Source organism: Polypterus senegalus, chromosome 12, assembly GCF_016835505.1.
Source record: "Polypterus senegalus isolate Bchr_013 chromosome 12, ASM1683550v1, whole genome shotgun sequence".
NCBI lineage: Eukaryota > Metazoa > Chordata > Cladistia > Polypteriformes > Polypteridae > Polypterus > Polypterus senegalus.
The window spans coordinates 154,196,849-154,215,154 of NC_053165.1; the positions used below are offsets into that span (position 1 = coordinate 154,196,849).

Consider the following 18,306-nt stretch of genomic DNA (forward strand, 5'->3'; position numbering starts at 1 on the left):
CAAAAAAGATAATGGTGCTTCATGACCAGTGGAATCCATTCATTCATTCATTAATTCAGTGAGTAGTAAAGGCTACACATTACTGTGATCCCAGATTTCCTTCCAGGTCCTCCTGGATGACAGACTCTCAGTTATGTGCTTGGTGGTTTTTCTTATCTCTGGTGCTGAGGTTTGTTGTGTGATATCTAAAAAAAAAAAAGGACATAATATTGAATATATCCTCAAGAAGACAGCGTCCACACTCCTCGCATTTCATTCATAAAAGCCCATGCTCACCTAAAAGAGGTCCCACTTTTGAGAACGAGTGTAAGGGATTTGCTTTTAGATTCAGAACATCAGGCTGCACTTCATCGCCTTCTATTAAAAGAAGTGCCAACATTAATTATGAACCAAAAAAGACAAAATGTTTAAATGGAGGAGAAATACACAGATAGGGGGGTAATTGTGAGACCAACATTCAATGAAGAAATCCATTTCAGGTGTAGCTTTTAGTATGGAGCAGTGTGAAGACCCTGAAGTGTGCTGGCGTGGATTTCCATCTCCAAGATGACAATGAAGTGAAGATGTTGCTGTTAAAGTAACGTAACATTCTCAAACCTGCTCAATCCAGTTTTAGGGTCAGGTGACGGGGCTGAAGTCTATGCCAGCAGCAGTGGACACACACAGGGCTGGCAGTCCAGCGCAGGGTCTGCTGATCCTCACACCAGCATGGGGCCAATTTAGAGTTGCCGATAAACTTAAAATGCACATCTTTGTGTTACGCACTCAAGAGTTCCCAAGTAAACAAACCCCAAAAAATATCCCTTAAATGCCTAGAGGGGGGAAATTCCGTCAAAATACCCAGCTAGTAGTAATACAGAGGGCAACACAGAATCTTTATAAATAAAAGATTTATTTTCAAACATGGCTCTGTTGAACAAGGAGCACAAAAGCACAGTAAAGGCAAGGTAAACCAAAGCCAACAAGACAGAATCGCAAATCTAAAGAATGGTTGAAAAATCACAAGAATAACTCACTAACTCCCAAGCGCATTCAATGAACTGCAAGAGGCTCTGGGTGTCCTGACTCAGCAGGAAGGCAGGAGAACTGATTTTGTGAGTAAACTTGGAAAATCGGGTCAAAAGGCCAAACAAAAGAAAATAAAAATAAACCGTAGCGACCGTAACTCTGATGAGAGGCAAATAACAGGCAATACAAGAAGAGAAAAGACACAATAGAGAAAAATGAAATGAGGGATTTTAACTGCAGATCGGATAAGGTTTCTAGTGAAAGGCTGACTTTTTATACCAGTTGTTGATTAAGTCAAGGTCACAACCCTGGAGACCCCGCCCCCTAGAAACGAGGAACGTGATCCTGACAACGGTACAAAATATGGCTTCTCTTAAAGAAAAAGGCTACAAAGCATCCGTTCTCAGTCTAAGTCATGACACTTGGGCTGAAGTTGATCTCTTACAGTGATGGGCTGATGGCCCACAAAATATCAGGGACATAACACGGGCATAGGGAATAAAGTCAGTAATTAATAAATGCAACATCCATCCATCCATCCATTATCCAACCCGCTATATCCTAACACAGGGTCAGGGGGGTCTGCTGGAGCCAATCCCAGCCAACACAGGACACAAGGCAGGAAACAAATCCCGGGCAGGGTGCCAGCCCACCGCAGGGCACACTCACCCACACACCAAGCACACACTAGGGACAATTTAGGATCGCCAATGCACCTAACCTGTATGTCTTTGGACTGTGGGAAGAAACCCACGCAGACCCGGGGAGAACATGCAAACTCCACGCAGGGAGGACCCGGGAAGCAAACCCAGGGCTCCTTACTGCGAGGCAACAGCGCTACCCACTGCGCCACCGTGCCACCCCACAAATGCAACATTAACAGAAATTTAAAACTCGAAAAGGATATAAAACAAAATGTGAACCCTAGGCAGGGGAGGAACCCTGGCTGAAATACAACACTTTAGGACAGAGGTGGGCAACGTCAGTCTTGGAGGGCTACAGTGTCTGCAGGTTTTCGTTCCAACCCAATTACTTAATTAGAAAACGATCCTTGCCAGACTCAGACCTTATTTAATTCTAGTGATTGTTAGTCTGCCATGTTAGATTCTTATATCGTAGATTTTTTCCTTTCACAAGGAAATCATCCAAATGATTTGAATAGATGTTTCTATTAAGTGTGTGATGAACACACGCAGGTGTAAATGGAAACAAGTTAGATGGAGAACCGCTGGCTCCTTTCTCATTAAAATGGTGAATGCAGCTGCTTAAGACTGAAAGAAGCAATTAAGGGTGGGGAATCTTCACAAGCGAGACCACTAAAATGATACATCAAAATGTCACTTAAGCAGTAAGGGCTTTATCAGCAATAATTGAGTTCTCATTAAGAATCTGGGTTGGAACAAAAACTGGCAGCCACTGTGGCCCTCCAGGACTGACACTGCCCACCCCTGCTTTAGAATGTAGGAAGAATAATGGAATAAGTGGAGGGAAACCATCACAAACAAAGGGAGAAACTCCAGGCCCCATATGGATAATGACCATGTGGGATCCATGAAGCAGCACCTATTACTAATGTCCACCCACAAAATAGTTAATTTAAAGACATCCACCTATTATCAAAAGGGATCTAATTAAATGTCTCAGGGGCAGGAGCCTATCCTGATAGCATCTGGAGTTAATGAGGGGCCAACTCTGAACGGGATGCCAGCCTTTAGTTATGTGTTAAGATACAATGACACCAAATAGTGAAAAGGTGGGGAACAGACCATAAAAAAAGCACAAGACCCACACATAAACATGACTGGAACGTCATGTGCTTGAGAGCAGGCCTCACCCTAGGCAGCCTGGCCCCAAACTCAAAAGGCAGGCTTTGAAAAAATGCCTCATTCTTTTAGACATTCAAAATACAACAAAATGCCCTTCGAGAGAGAGGCAACCTGTAAACCTCTGGCCTAAAAAGAAAAACAATTAAAAAGGAAAAACCAGAATGTCTTAACAAGGCAAATCTAAGCAAAACAAACCCAATCTCTAATCCAGAAATCAGACGCCAAGCACAACACAATACTTCATGAATCAGAACATCCAAATAGGATTTACAAAATGCTCCACAGGCCACAGCTCACAGTGGTGCTCTTCTGGATTCCTCATTTTAAAAAGCTGGGGGTGGAGGGTCCCTTAGGGTGGACCCACCTCTTGAGGCTCCGCCCACAGAACACAGTCAAGAAATATATAAACACAATACTTACAGAAAAAAGACAGTCATATGAAAAAGTAAGTACACCTCATAGCAATGATTTTTAATTTGCTAACATATGTCTGCGTGGTGAAAATCCCCTTAGGTGAAAGTCTGCAATGTGCACTTTAATGACAATGTCTGAAATGTTGGATTTGTCTTTTTAAACTGTGGAGCAGCTGGGCAAATGAAAGAAAAATGGGTCCGTGTCTCAAACATTGTGGAGGGCACTGTGTGTTAAAGAAGAGAAACACTTCATGAGGTGGTCTTACTTTTTCACATTACTGCACTAAATAATGAAGTATCGATGAAAACCTGAATATAACATAAAGCCATATGAAAACCAAAAACAGAGTTAATAAAAGGTGAACACTTATTTTTAAACAAACATACTAAATAAATGAGGACTAAACATTAGTATTCAGACAGTGGCACAATTTTCATAATTATGATTCTGTGTGCCATCACGATGGATCTGAAACAAAGCAATCAACATATGACTAAAGTGTAGACTTTCAGCTTTAATTTAAAGGCTTTACCAAAAATATTGTATGAGCCGTTTAGGAATGACATACATTGTTATATATGCCCCCTACTTTCCAGGGGGTCAAAAGTACTTGGACATTTGACTGCCAAGCTGCTCCATAGCTTCGTGTAAAGGAGATCTCTCATTATTTCATTAATTATTAACACTAGAATTACCAGAGCCTATGAAAAAACTCGCAGATCCGTCCCACCTTAAATCACTTCGCACCTCTCCAACACTGTCTTTTGTCCTGTAAATGTGTTGATTAGCAGCAAGCAGCCAGCACCCTACTATCATAACCCCCACCACAGAGTTTTCTCAGCTCATGTCTGTTTACCTGCGTGTCAGTTGCTTAGAGTTGTATAGAGTGAGAAGTCAAGCAAAATGACACCTTTTATAAACACTATATCGTTATTTGGAGCGCATGCATTTCATGTGTGTTCCGTGTTTACAACAATCTATGTAAACACATCATTAAAACAGAAACGTTTTTCCTGTTTTAGTAATAATTGACTAAATGTAGACATGAAGTTTATAATGTGTGAAGCCTGAAGTCCAAATATCAAAGAAACACTTTCACAAAAGATACAAATATAACAGAACAAATGCACTTATACTCAAAAATATAACTGCAGAAAAAGAACCCGCGTTAGGGTGTGACATTGAAATGCATTTGATACGAGCGCTTCGGTGGTGCAACGATATCAACTGTTGACTGGTAATCAAAACTTCATAAGTTCGTCCTAGGATGAGTATGTTTTCAGAAGTCAGCTGCTCTTATTCTTACTATTTTAGAATAAAAACATACATTTGATTTGAGTCTGTAACAGCCGGTGTAAATTTATGATACTTGTAAAGGTTAGCTTTGTTTTGTTTTTATTCAGCTTTATTCTATCTGGTAGAAGGTCTGCAGTGTGGAATTTACATTTGGAAGCTGTGGCTGTGAACTCTCAATACGAGGTCCAAAGAGCTGACCATGCAAGTAGAAACAGGCCATCATTAGGCTGAGAAGATAAAACAAACCCTTTAGAGAGACAGCGGATGGATAGATAGATAGATAGATAGATAGATAGATAGATAGATAGATAGATAGATAGATAGATAGATAGATAGATAGATAGATAGATATGAAAGGCACTATATGATAGATAGATAGATAGATAGATAGATAGATAGATAGATAGATAGATAGATAGATAGATAGATGTGAAAGGCACTATATAATAGATAGATAGATAGATAGATAGATAGATAGATAGATAGATATGAAAGGCACTATATAATAAATAGATAGATAGATAGATAGATAGATAGATAGATAGATAGATAGATAGATAGATAGATATGAAGGGCACTATATGAGAGATAGATAGATAGATAGATAGATAGATAGATAGATAGATAGATAGATAGATAGATAGATAGATAGATACTTTATTAATCCCAAGAGGAAATTCACATTTAGTGGATTCATAAAGAGAATGCACACAATGTTGAACTCGGCAACATCAGAAGGTCTGGACAACCATGGAAGACAACTGTGCTAGATGATCACAGAATTCTGTCCTTGGTGAAGAACAACCAATGTAGAACATTCAGCCAAACCAAGACCACACACTCCTGGAGGCAGGCCTATCATTGCCAAAGTCTACAATCAAGAGAAGCCTTCGTGAAAGTAAAGACAGGGGGTCTACCACAAAGGTGCAAACCACTGGTATTCTTCAAGCATAGGAAGGACAGATTAGACTTTGCCAGAGAACATTTTAAAAGCCTGTCCAGTTTTGGAACTTTGGACAAAGGATATTAAGAACACTATGTACCAGAATAATGGACAGAGAAGAGTAAGGAGAAGAGGAGGAACGGCTCCACATCATTGGTGAAACATGGCGGAGGCCGTATTATGGCCTGATCATGCATGGCTGCCAGTGGAAGTTGGTCACTGGTGTTTATTGATGATGTGACGGCTGACAGAAGTAGCAGGATGAATTCTGAAGCATTCAGAGCTGTACTGTCTGCTCAGATTCAGACAAATGCTACAAAACTGACAGGACAACACTTCACAGTACAGATGGAGAACAAGTTAAAACATACTGGGACAGCAAACCAAGGGCTTTACAAGGCACAAAAGTGGAGGATTCTTCAATGGCCAAGTCAGTCAACTGACCTCAACCCAACTGGACATGCACCTCACTTGCTGAAGACAAAACTGATGGCAGAAAGTCCAACCTGAAGAGAGCGTCAGTAAAGGCCCGGCAAAGCATCAGTAGCACTTGGAGAAGGCCAGGGATTCAGACTTCGGGCAGTCAATGACTAGAAAGGATTATCAACCAAATATTGGAGATGATCATCATAGTCGTGATTATGTTAGTTTGTCCAAATACCTTTGAGCCCCTGAAAATGGGGGGACCGTGTATAAAAATGGCTGTCATTCCTAAACAGCTCCTATGATATTTTTGTTAAAGCTGAAAGTCTACACTTCAACCACATCTCGATTAGTTTGTTTTAAATCCATTGTGGTGGCACGCAGAGCCAAAATTGTGACATTATGAATTATGTTGCGTTCACTGCCCAAACACTTATGGACCCGACTGTATGTGAGTGGGCTGCACTCTGGGGCAGTTCAGATGTGCCCATAAACCTAACCCGAGTGTGCAATGGAGGCGAGGGGAACACTGGAGAACCACAGCGATAACACGCAGGACGGACACGGGGAGAACATGCAAAGTGCACACGGAGCCAGGAAGAGCCTGTGCACATTGAGGGTACCAGTACAATTTGCAGACTTTATTTTATTTAGCACCTTTCGGTATTCAAAGCATTTTATACAAATAAGACACAACTTAGGTGTAACTGCCAGAAAAATCATTGAGGCTGAAACAGTTTACTGCTGTATCAAAAAAAGGGAAGTTGGATAAAAGCAACGAGGACATTTTGTTTTAAAGCCACTTACTGTAATGGCCCACAATACGTACCTGGCGGCTTTTGAAGAGGAATGTTTACGTGGTACATCTCAGCCAGTAGCTTCCTGAGCTCGAGGTTGATCTCAGCATCTTAAAATGAACACAAGTCTGTTAATCGACAGCAATAAGGACCGACCTTACACTCACGGAGCAAATTCTTAGGACCCTCATACTAATAATGCTGGGTAGGACTTCCTTTTGCTCTCAGAGTTGCTTCAGTTCTTCACAGCATGGACTCCACAAGATGTTGCTAAACCTTCCTTTGAGGTGATGGACAGTGCTGACATGACTTCAGGTTTGCCATTCTACCGCAACCCAAAGGTGTTCTGCTGGACTGAGATCTGGTGACCTGGAAGGTTCATGGAGCCAATCTGCACCATCATGTGGCAAGTAACCATTAGAAGATGGGGACTCCGTGGTACACGATCAGCAAGAATACTCAAATAGGCTGTGGCATTCAAAAGGTGGTTGATTGGTACCCTGAATCATATTTTGACTGGATGCCCCAAAGCACTGGGAGAAGGTCGATACAGATGGAGGCACGACAAAGTTCTTACAGAGACTGCTAAATGGTGGGTCGAGGCCAACAAACAACAGGCAGCACCACCTGAGATTAAAAAGGCAAGGACTTGAGGTCCGAAAAGTAAGGCCGGCTATCAACAACCCGCCCTCCATCTTACATCAAGTGTCAGACTTAGGGCTGCCAACTCTCTACCTCTGGAAATGAAGACATTTGGGTGGAAAAATGAGGACTTTCGAGGACGCCTTTCCCTGTGATACGCCTTTATACTGTCTTATGGTTTTTTAAAATGATATAAACCTTAAGTAACCATTTATCACTATGATTGTGATATGATGGCCACAATCACAGTCACTGGCAAACTAATAAGCCATTAAATATATTGTGAATACGTCACGCCTCTTAAATTAACAGACTTCATTCCTTCCATTCTTATTGGGATAGCTTAACTGTCGTAAACCTGTAAAAAAAAATGATACACATGGTAAATTCACTTCTAGTAAAATAAAAATATTTTGATTTCACGTAGCTCCTGCCGTTTCTGCTTGTAGCAAAGCATCTTTGAAGTTTACTTCACCGGCATTAACAGCAGCACAGTGCACCAAGAAAATGCTCTCCATACCATTACAGCAGTCTGGGCTGGTGACACACGGCAGGTTGCCTGCATGGATTCCTGCTCTTCTATCCCCGCTATCTGTGTGCCTCAGCAGAAATTGAGATTCATCAGACCAGGCCAGGTGTTCCCAGTCTTTAGCTGTCCAGTTTTGGTGAGCCTGTGCCCACCGCAGCCTCAGCTTCCTATTCTTAACTGACAGGAGAGGAATCTGACGTGGTCTTAAGCTGCTGTCGTAGGCCATCAGAACTTAAGGCTGGACGTGTTGTGCATTCTGAGATGCTTTTCTCCTCACAGTTAGTTATCTGAGTCTTCCTGTCAGCTTGAACCAGCCTGGCCGTTCTCCTCTCTCATCAACGAGACATCTCTGCTGCTCCCTGGGTTTTTTTGTTGTTCCATTCTGAGTAAACTCTGGAAACTTTTGTGGGTGAAAATCTCAAAGATATCCGCAGTTACAGAAATACTCAAACCAACCTGTCTGGCACCAACTGTCAAAATCACTGAGCTCACTTTATCTCCCCATTCTGATGTCTGATGTGAACATGAACTGAAGCTCCTGATCTGTGCCTGCCGACTATATATGCATTGTGCTGTTGCCACATGATTGGCTGATTAGATAATTCCACGGAGAAGCAGGTGTACATGGGTTCCTAAAAAGTTGCTCAGTGAGTGTATATTTTATTGTCAGGGATCCCCAGCACCAACGACATCCATACATTCATTTTCTTAACAAATTTATCGAGCGCAAGCTCACGAGGCAATCAGAAGCCTAACCTGACAATCCTCAGGCACAAGGCACGAACAACACCAGGACTGGGCGACACAGACACAGACACACACACATCCACCTGACCTGCCTGCCTGCCTGTGGACTGAGGGAGGAAAATCGAACATTCCGACCCCGCGCAGGGAGCGCCTGGCACACAAACCTGGGTGGGAGGCAGCGGCGCTACCACCGCGCCACCGCGCTGCCCCATCATCAAGACTCCGAGGCGAAAGACGGCGTTCTGCTGGGGAATCTGTGGAGGGGGGCAATAAGAAAAGAAAAGAAAAGAAAAAACCTCCATAATAAACTCAAAGCAAAACATCACACTCCTCCATTAGTGACGCATTACATATTGTAAAGCTACAAGTCCGCGCTTTTACCTTATTTGACCGACATAAACGAGTTAAAATACCGTTAAACAGACTTCATAATTAGATAAAATTGACTCATTATACAGACTGGAATAAACCACGCTCCTCCGTTAATGAAGTATTAAACAGTGACAATTTACAATTCAGGGATTACTTCATGTTTTGTGCCGTGTAACTGAAATAAATAAATGTAGAAATAATTAAATACATAAATCAAAAATATATTAATTTCTGTATTTATAATAACATTTCATATTGTTAGTATTCATTATTATGTAATTTTATTTATTAATTTTTGTCCAAAACGTTCTTACCTTCGAATACTTTCAGTTTTAGATAGAGGTCTACGGCGTGCCACTTCTAGTCACCAGAGGGCGCTCCAAGCTGCACTCCGAATACATTTGAAGTCAATGAACGGCGTAAGCGTGCCCTGCGGAATCACGTGACGGCCGAATGTGTTTACTCTCACAAACTACTTCTTTCCGCTGCTTAAGGTGGGTGCTACTGATGCTGCAGCATTAAGCCCATTCCTGAAATAGGCCCAGATGAAAACAGACGAGAATTTTCCGGAAGCTGAACAGTTTTCCTTTGCTATATTAACCTCAAAATAATTCTTAGAATGAAATTTGGAGTCCCACTTTCGGACGCCTAGACACAGCGTTACTTATTATACAGTTACTATTGTTCTTTGCGCTGTGACGTAACTATAACGTCGTCGTGTTTATTGTTAACCGAAGATTTCAAGTCAATGCTATCAATTTTACGTCAAACAGTTTACTTAGTAATTTAGCTGCGTTTTTGTGCAATATCTTAGGGATTCTGCTTTATTATTGTTCGGTAAGTGCCACGCAGTAAATGTTTCACCTTGAAAGTTAGTTGTACAGTGAAAATCGATGGCTATTTAAATGGTTATCTGTAAAGTTAAAACTAAAAGCCGGCCCGCATGCCCGGCATAGATGTTTAGATTTTTTTAAATCCTCGTCAGGATTCAGGTCTATTATGAAATTTAAATCGTGGACAAATTTTTACCCTCAAGAGCCTGAACTGAGTCACTTTGGCCCAACGTCTCTGCAAATTCATTTTTTCTTACTCTGTTTCGTAAGAGAATTACGAAATTGTGTCTATTTAATTGTTAGGTTTTCTGCATTAAGCGCACTTTTCAGACCATTGCTATTGAATGTTAAGGTTACGTAGTTTGATGTTAATCTCGAGTTGTTACGATACTATGCCGTTATTATTATTCATGTTCAATAAAGGCTGGCTGTTTGCGTCGCAAGCAATTAAGGCTCTGTGGTCGGTCTGAGTGCGCATGCACGGTGAGTGTCGAGTGCGCATGCACGGTGAGTGTCGAGTGCACATGCGCCAATGCTGAGAAAAAATAGGCATTATTTGCACTGCAGCATCAGGCCCAATTTCGTCTTAATCCGGCCCTGGTTGCCACAGCAGATCATCTTCTTCCATATTTTTCTGTCCTCTGCATCTTGCTCCATCACCCCCATCACCAGCATGTCCTCTCTCACCACATCCATTAATCTTCTTCCAGGCCCTCCTCTTACCTGGCAGCTCTATCCTTAGCACCCTTCTCCCGATATACCCCTCATCTCTCCTCTGCACATGTTCAAACCAGCACAATCTCGCCTCTCTGACTTTGTCTCCCAACCGTCCAACTTGAGCTGATCCTCTAATGTCCTCATTTCTAATCCTTGTCACACCCAATGCAAAGCTTAGCATCTTTAACTCTGCCACCTCCAGTTCTGTCTCCTGCTTTCTGGTCAGTGCTACCATCTCCAGCCCATATAACATAGCTGGTCTCACTACCGTCCTTTAGACCTTCCATCTCTTGCTTATACCCGTCTGTCACAAATCACTCCTGTCACTCTTCTCCACCCACTCCACCCTGCCTGCACTCTCTTCTTCACTTCTCTTCCACAGTCCCCATTACTGTGTATTGTTGATCCCAAGTATTTAAACTCATCCACCTTCGCCAACTCTACTCCCCTCATCCTTACCATTCCACTGAACTCCCTCTCATTTACACACATGTATTCTGTCTTGGTGGTCCTACTGACCTTCATTCCTCTCCTCTCTTCCTCATATCTCCATCTCTCCAGGGTCTCCTCAACCTGCTCTCTACTATCACTACAGATCACAATGTTATCAACAGACATCACAGTCCACGGGGACTCCTGTCTTGTCCATCACCATTGCAAATAAGAAGGGCTCAGAGCTGATCCCTGATATAATCCCACCTCCACCCTGAATGCATCTGTCCCTCCTACCGCAGACCTCACCACTGTCACTATTCCCTCGTACGTATCCTGTACAACTCTTACATACTTCTCTGCCACTCCTGACTTCCTCATGCAATACCACAGCTCCTCTCGAGGCACCCTGTCCTATGCTTTCTCCAGGTCCACAAAGACGCAATGCAACTCCTTCTGGCCTTCTCTATACTTCTCCATCAACATCCTCAGAGCAAACATTGCATGTGTGGTGCTCTTTCTTGGCATGAAACCATACTGCTGCTCACTAATTATCACCTCACTATTTAATTGAGCTTCCACTACTCTTTCCCATAACTTCATGCTGTGGCTCATCAACTTTATCCCCCTGTAGTTATTGCAGTCCTGCACATCCCCCTTTATATTTAAAAAATGACACCAGTACACTTCTTCTCCACTCCTCAGGCATCCTCTCACTTTCCAAGATTCCATTAAACAATTTGGTTAAGAACTCCACTGCCATTTCCCCTAAACACCTCCACGCTTCCTTAGGTATGTCATCTGGACCAACGACCTTTCCATTCTTCATCCCCAACTGCTGTTCAGTTTTAAAAAGAGATCTACGGCGTGCCGTTTCTAGTCACCAGAGGGCGCTCTAAGCTGCACTCCGAATACAACTGAAGTCAACGAACGGCGTTAATCGTGCCCAGCGGAGTCACGTGACGGCAGAATGCGTTTATTCTCACAGACTGCTCCTCAGTGACAGTGAGGCTCAGTGGAGCACAAGAAGTGAAGGGACTGCCCAAAACACACTAAGGCAATCCGATACCATCAAGTCCCAGAGTTGTATTCCAGAAACGCAGGGCTGGTTTAAGACTTTTAGGGGCCCCACTCATGCATTTAAAAGATTTTGGTACCCCGTACATAAGTAATTCAAAATACAAGTAGTACCCCGGTTAACGCGCAGGATGCGTACCTAAAAACAAAGAGCTAAACGAAACAGCGTTAAACGCGGTCATTTTAACGCATAGTAAATAGGAATAGGGGAGTTCAATGCTGTCCGAAATTGCTTAATAGATTGTTTATTTGCACCGTCCGCTTCTTCAATAAGATGTTGAAATATGCGACGAAGATAATATGCCTTAAAATTTGATATGACTTCTTGATGCATGGGTTGGAATAACGAAATAGTGTATTGGGTGCGATAAACTACTTCAAACGGAATGTAAGATTTTAAGTCGGATAAGTGGGTGGTGTGGCTTGGTGCATTATTAATCAGTCGTAGCGCTAACGGCTCTACTTTTACAAAGTTCACAGTGACACTTTAAGGATTGACAAAAATATGCGGTAAACCAGTATTGGAAAATGTTCATAGTGTTCCAAGACATCCTATAAAATCCATTTTCTTTTCTTGGGCATGCAGGCGCTATATAAATAAAACGTTTTATTATTATTGGGAGAGGGCCTGCAGGTGGTGGGTGTGACAGAACAAGATGTAGAGGACAGGAAGAGTGCTGTGGCGACCCCTAAAAGGTGCAGCCGAAAGATCCATCCATTGTCAGCCGAAAGATCCATCCATTGTCCAACCCGCTATATCCTAACTACGGAGGTCTGCTGGAGCCAATCCCAGCCAACACAGGGTGCAAGGCAGGAAACAAACCCTGGGCAGGGCGCGCGCACACACACTAGGGACAATTCAGAATCGCCAATGCACCTAGCCTGCATGTCTTTGGACTGTGGGAGGAAACCCGCGCAGACACGGGGAGGACATTCAAACTCCACACAGGGAGGACTCTGGAAGCGAATCCGGTCTCCTTACTGCGAGGCAGCAGCGCTACTGCGCAATTCCTTTCATTGCTCTAGGAGTTTTTTTTTGAGTGGTATACAAACAGCGGTTTTAAGGTGAGATCTCCTTTAGCGTCCACGCCCAAAAGAAGCGTTAAGCGATCCTTTGCCAACTTGGAATCCTGCTGCTCGCTATTTTTCTCGCGTGGCCTTCTCTAATAAAATTAGCTCGTTACATCAACATTAAAAACCAATTCAGGAGGATGATTCCCTTGCTCAATTATGGCTTTTAAAGTTGTTGGAATTGTCGCAAAAGCGTATATATCCACACTTGCCACTTCTCCAGCAATTTGTACGTTGTGTAAGTTGCTTCGTTTTTTAAAACGATCGAGGTGGGAATCTGTGGATGTGCCTGTCGCGGGTCCATTTGGGTTTTGTTCGGGCGTAATTGTGTTATAACGAATCATTACAAATGTGGCACTTTTTTTAAGAGTTTGTAACAAAGCGCGTTATCTCGATTCAGCGTTAATCGGGGTCTTACTCTATAATCAACAATAAACCGTAAAATAGAATTTTATTTTTCTAAATGAAACAAAACTCACAGTAAGATAGAAAATGATGCTTATTTTACAATTTTGCGGCATATGGTCCATGGTAAATCCAGCAATGGAAAATTTCTGTGGTGCCCCCTTCCCTTGACGCCCTAAGCGCATGTGCTTATTATGCTTAATGGTTAATATGCAGCCCTGCAGAAGTCACCCCCAGAAATCCAATAAATCAAAGAAACGCAAGTAAACTAACCATCTCTCAGGCACGATTAAATTGAACCCCCAGGAACTGTGGGAGACCCTCCGGATTTATAGGGCGGAGGACAATTCCTAGTAGTGATTAGCCGGTGGCCCCCACATCTGGGGGAAAACCACCCACAAAACACACAGAACATAAACCAGGCAAATGATATACAAAGACAAAAGTCGAAAATGAAGAATGACGTGAATAATAAAAATAAATACAATACAGTACAGTAATCAAAAATTAACAAAAGGGACCTAAAACAAGACTTTGAACCCCAGCCAGGACATGACAGCATCCTAAGCTCATCTCTCAAAACGTAATCAACTCAACTCAAGAGGGTCCCCCTCTGATCTTTTGGTACCTACAGTCATGCTAACTGACCCCATGGGACTTGCATGAGGATGGCGTGATATGAAAAAGTGACGTCATGGAAGTCTACGTTTGTACCGTTTCTTCTACTAACTGAAGTTCGTGATATAATCGGCACCGCCCACTGTTGCCCCCATGTGGTTAAAACTGACATTACTAGTTTGTCTCGGGTTCAACGGCTCCAATTCAAAAACCCAAGACGTTTACGAACATAAGAAATTTTGACCAACAAGAGGTGACCATTAGATCCATCGAACTCATTTGTGTAGTTATGAGCTCAGCACTTCCAGTGTCTGATCAAGGCTCTTCATAAAGGATGACAAGGTTTCGGCTTCATTTTTTTTTTTTATTTTTTTGTTAAATAATGCTTTGTTCAAAAATTGACAGGGACAAAATATGTGCTGAAGTTAACTCAACTCTATGCTGTTCATGTTAGCAGAGCAAGCAGAAAAGACCTACCAGCACTTTGGAGCCTTCGACCACGATGGACTCTGTGGAGTGGCCTAGCCGTGACCTTCTGGAAAGCTCCCTTCTCTTTCCCCCCTGTTAAAAAAAAATATATATAATATTTTATTATATATGTATATCATATATATATATATATATATATATATATATATATATATATATATATTTACTGTATATATATATTATATATATAAAAACACAAGTAACATCTGATATTTTACTGTCAAGTCAGTTCATGCAATCAGTCCACCATTATGGAAACAGCAAGGCTTTTAATAAAATTAATAGCCAAAGGACAGCTTAAAAATAGTATAGTTGCCCCCCCTCCCAAAAAAGCCCCTCCAAAACCTGGTTGGGAGTAATGCGCTCATTAACATAAACTGACATCGCCAAAATGACCCACTGGAAAGCAGGTGGTGACATCAATAGTGAAGGATTAGGCACAAACCATGGAAGCCCGGGTGTGAGTGACAGAATGGGTACAAACTGTCATACAATTGGGGTGGCTGAACACCGCAGCTTATGGTTCCTCAGGCTCCCATTACTGGCATTGGGGTTTCATCAGTCTGGTGATGAGTCACCAGCACAATCAGCTGGCAAGCCGTCATACAAATGTGCAGCTTCAGTGCCAGCTGCAGGGGAGCCTAAGGTAAAAAAAAGGCAAACTTGCAAAGAAAGGGTGAGACATCCTTCTAAGGATGGTGAGCTACAGTTAGGTCCATAAATATTTGGACAGAGGCAACTTTTGTCTAATTTTGGTTCTGTACATTACCACAATGAATTTGAAATGAAACAACTCAGACGCAGTTGAAGTGCAGACTTTCAGCTTTAATTCAGTGGGGTGAACAAAACGATTGCATAAAAATGTGAGGCAAATAAAGCGTTTTTTAAACACAATGCCTTCATTTCAGGGGCTCAAGAGTAATTGGACAAATTAAATAACTGGATATAAAATGTTCATTTCTAATACTTGGTTGAAAACCCTTTGCTGGCAATGCCAGCCTGAAGTCTTGAACTCCTGGACATCACCAGATGCTGGGTTTCCTCCTTTTTAATGCTCTGCCAGGCCTTTACTTTCAGTTGCTGTTTGTTTGTGGGCCTTTCTGTCTGAAGTTTAGTCTTCAACAAGTGAAATGCCTGCTCAGTTGAGTTAAGATCAGGTGACTGACTTGGCCATTCAAGAATTTTCAACTTCTTTGCTTCAATAAACTCCTGGGTTGCTTTGGCTGTATGTTTTTGGTCATTGTCCATCTGTATCATGAAACGCCTGCCGCCCAATCAAGTTGACATCATTTAGCTGGATTTGAGCAGACAGTATGTCTCTGAACACCTCAGAATTGATTTGGCTGCTTCTGTCCTGTGTCACCTCATCAATACACACGAGTGTCCCAGTGCCACTGGCAGCCATGCACACCCAAGCCATCACACTGCCTGACTCCACCATGTTTTACAGATGATGTGCTATGCTTTGGATAATGAGCTGTTCCACATCTTCTCCATCCTTTTTTCTTGCCATCATTCTGAGGTTGATCTTGGTTTCATCTGTCCAAAGAATGTTATACCAGAACTGTGCTGGCTTTTTGAGATGTTCTTTAGCAAAGTCCAATCTAGCCTTTCTATTCTTGAGGCTTATGAGTGGCTTGCACCTTGCAGTGCACCCTCTGTATTTATGTTCATGCAGTCTTCTCTTTATGGTAGACTTGGATATCATCGATACGCCTACCAAGCCCTGGAGTGTGTTGGTCACTTGGTGGGCTGTTGTGAAGGGGTTTCTCTTCACCATGTTAATGATTCTGTGATCTATCACTGTTGTCTTCCGTGGACGTCCAGGTCTTTTTGTGTTGTTGAGTTCACCAGTGCTTGCTTTCTTTCTCAGGATGTACCAGACTGTAGATTTTTCCACCTGTAATATTGTAGCAATTTCTCAGATGGTTTTTTCTGTTTTCGCAGCTTGAGGACGGCTTCTTTCACTTGCATGGAGAGCTCCTTTGACCGCATGTTGTCTGTTCACAGCAAAATCTTCCACATGCAAGCACCACACCTCAGATCAACTCCATTGATAAGACATAACGACGGACTTGAACACACCTGCCCATGAAATAGCCTTTGAGTCAATTGGCCAGTTACCTTTGAGCCCCTGAAATAAAGGGATTGTGTTCAAAAAAGATGCTTTAGTTGTCTCACATTTTTATACAATCGTTTTGTTCACCCCACTGAATTAAAACTGAAAGTCTGCACTTCAACTGCATCTGAGTTGTTTCATTTCAAATTCATTGTGGTCATGTACAGAACCAAAATGAGAAAAAAGTTGTCCAGAGTGCCCTGAGGAAACCCACACAGACACAGGGAGAACATGCAAGCTCCACGCAGTTCACGAAGTGAACCCAGGTCTCCTAACTGCGAGGCAGCAGTGCTACCAACTGCGCCAACGTGCCGCCCCTTCATTACAAATTATAAACTGAAATTTCTCATTTACTCAGTGCCATTGCTGTTGCACTCCAAATTGTGGTTAGGTGGTCCTGTTTGCTTTAATTCACCCCGAGGTGTGTCGAGAACTTGATTGGTGTCCACCTGTGGTGAACTGACCTGATTGGACATCACTTAGAAAGGCACACATGGACCCGAGTATAGAAGGTCCCACAATTCACACTGTTGGAACTCTCTATGGACCACCATGATCACGTAGTGATGAGGCACAGATCAGGGCAAGTGGATCAAACCCTTTGAATGTTCCCCAGGAGCACAGCAGCCTCAAGAATTGTGAAATGGAAGAAGTTTGCAACCACCAGGACGCTGTTTGGAGTTGGCTATTTTGTCAAACTGAATGACCGGTTGAAAAGGCCTTGGGTCCTGGAGGTGACCAAGAACCCAATGGTCAGTCTAACAGAGCTTCAGAAATCTTCTGCTGAGATGGGAGAACCTGTTGGAAAGATGGCCATCTCAGCAGCACTCCATCAATCAGGAGTTGATGGTAGAGTGGCTAGAAATGGAAGCCACTGTTGAGTAAAAGGTGTTCAGTGGGCTCTGAGAGGATGAAGGAAAAGATTCTCTGGTCTAAGGAGACAAAACTGAAATTGTTGGGCAGAAGCCCAAGCTCTAAGACCAGGTAGTGCTCATCACCTACCTAATACCATTCCTAAGGTGAAGCACAGTGGTAGCAGCGTCATGCTGTGGGGGTGCAGGAACAGGGACACTGGTCAGAATTGGGAGAAGGATGAATGCCATCAAGAAGAGAGGTCCTTGAAGAAAAAACTGCTCCAGAGTGCATGTGACCTCAGACCAGGGTGACGATACACCTTTTTTTTTGCATGACAATGACCCAAAGGACAGAGTAGCTCCAAGACAAGCGAGTGTCCTTGAGTGGTCCAGACACAGAACATGTGTATAGAGAAGAGGACAGTTTACAGACACTTCACATCTAATCTAAGGGAGCCGCCAGAAAGAATGAGATAAACTGTGCAAATCCAGGCGTGCGAAGCTTGTAGAGACAAACCAAGTTGACTTAGAGCCGGGAATTGAGGGGCTTTTAAAAAGTACTGACTCAAGGGTCTGAATATTTCTATGAATGAGGGAGTTCAGTTGTTTTTTTTTTAAATATAAATGTTAAAGCCTTTCTTAAAAACAAGTGTTCACTTTGTCGTAATTGGTTATTGTGTGTAGCTTAATGGGC

The 18,306-nt window shown here is 42.6% G+C and overlaps 1 protein-coding gene across 4 annotated transcripts in view; it reads right to left on the minus strand.

Annotated features, from left to right (window-relative positions):
- s1pr2 (sphingosine-1-phosphate receptor 2) overlaps positions 1 to 18,306 on the minus strand; it is a 246,929-nt gene that overhangs the window by 13,415 nt on the left and 215,208 nt on the right. For 3 of the 4 annotated variants that reach the window (XM_039770372.1, XM_039770366.1, XM_039770369.1), the window contains exons 4-8: positions 14,628 to 14,711; positions 8,790 to 8,879; positions 6,740 to 6,817; positions 277 to 357; positions 84 to 185 (exon numbers count right to left, since the gene is read on the minus strand). In XM_039770372.1, the coding sequence (XP_039626306.1) occupies positions 84 to 185; positions 277 to 357; positions 6,740 to 6,817; positions 8,790 to 8,879; positions 14,628 to 14,711 (435 nt within the window). The remainder of the gene's footprint in view (positions 1 to 83; positions 186 to 276; positions 358 to 6,739; positions 6,818 to 8,789; positions 8,880 to 14,627; positions 14,712 to 18,306) is intronic. The other variant, XM_039770367.1, reaches the window with a different exon arrangement.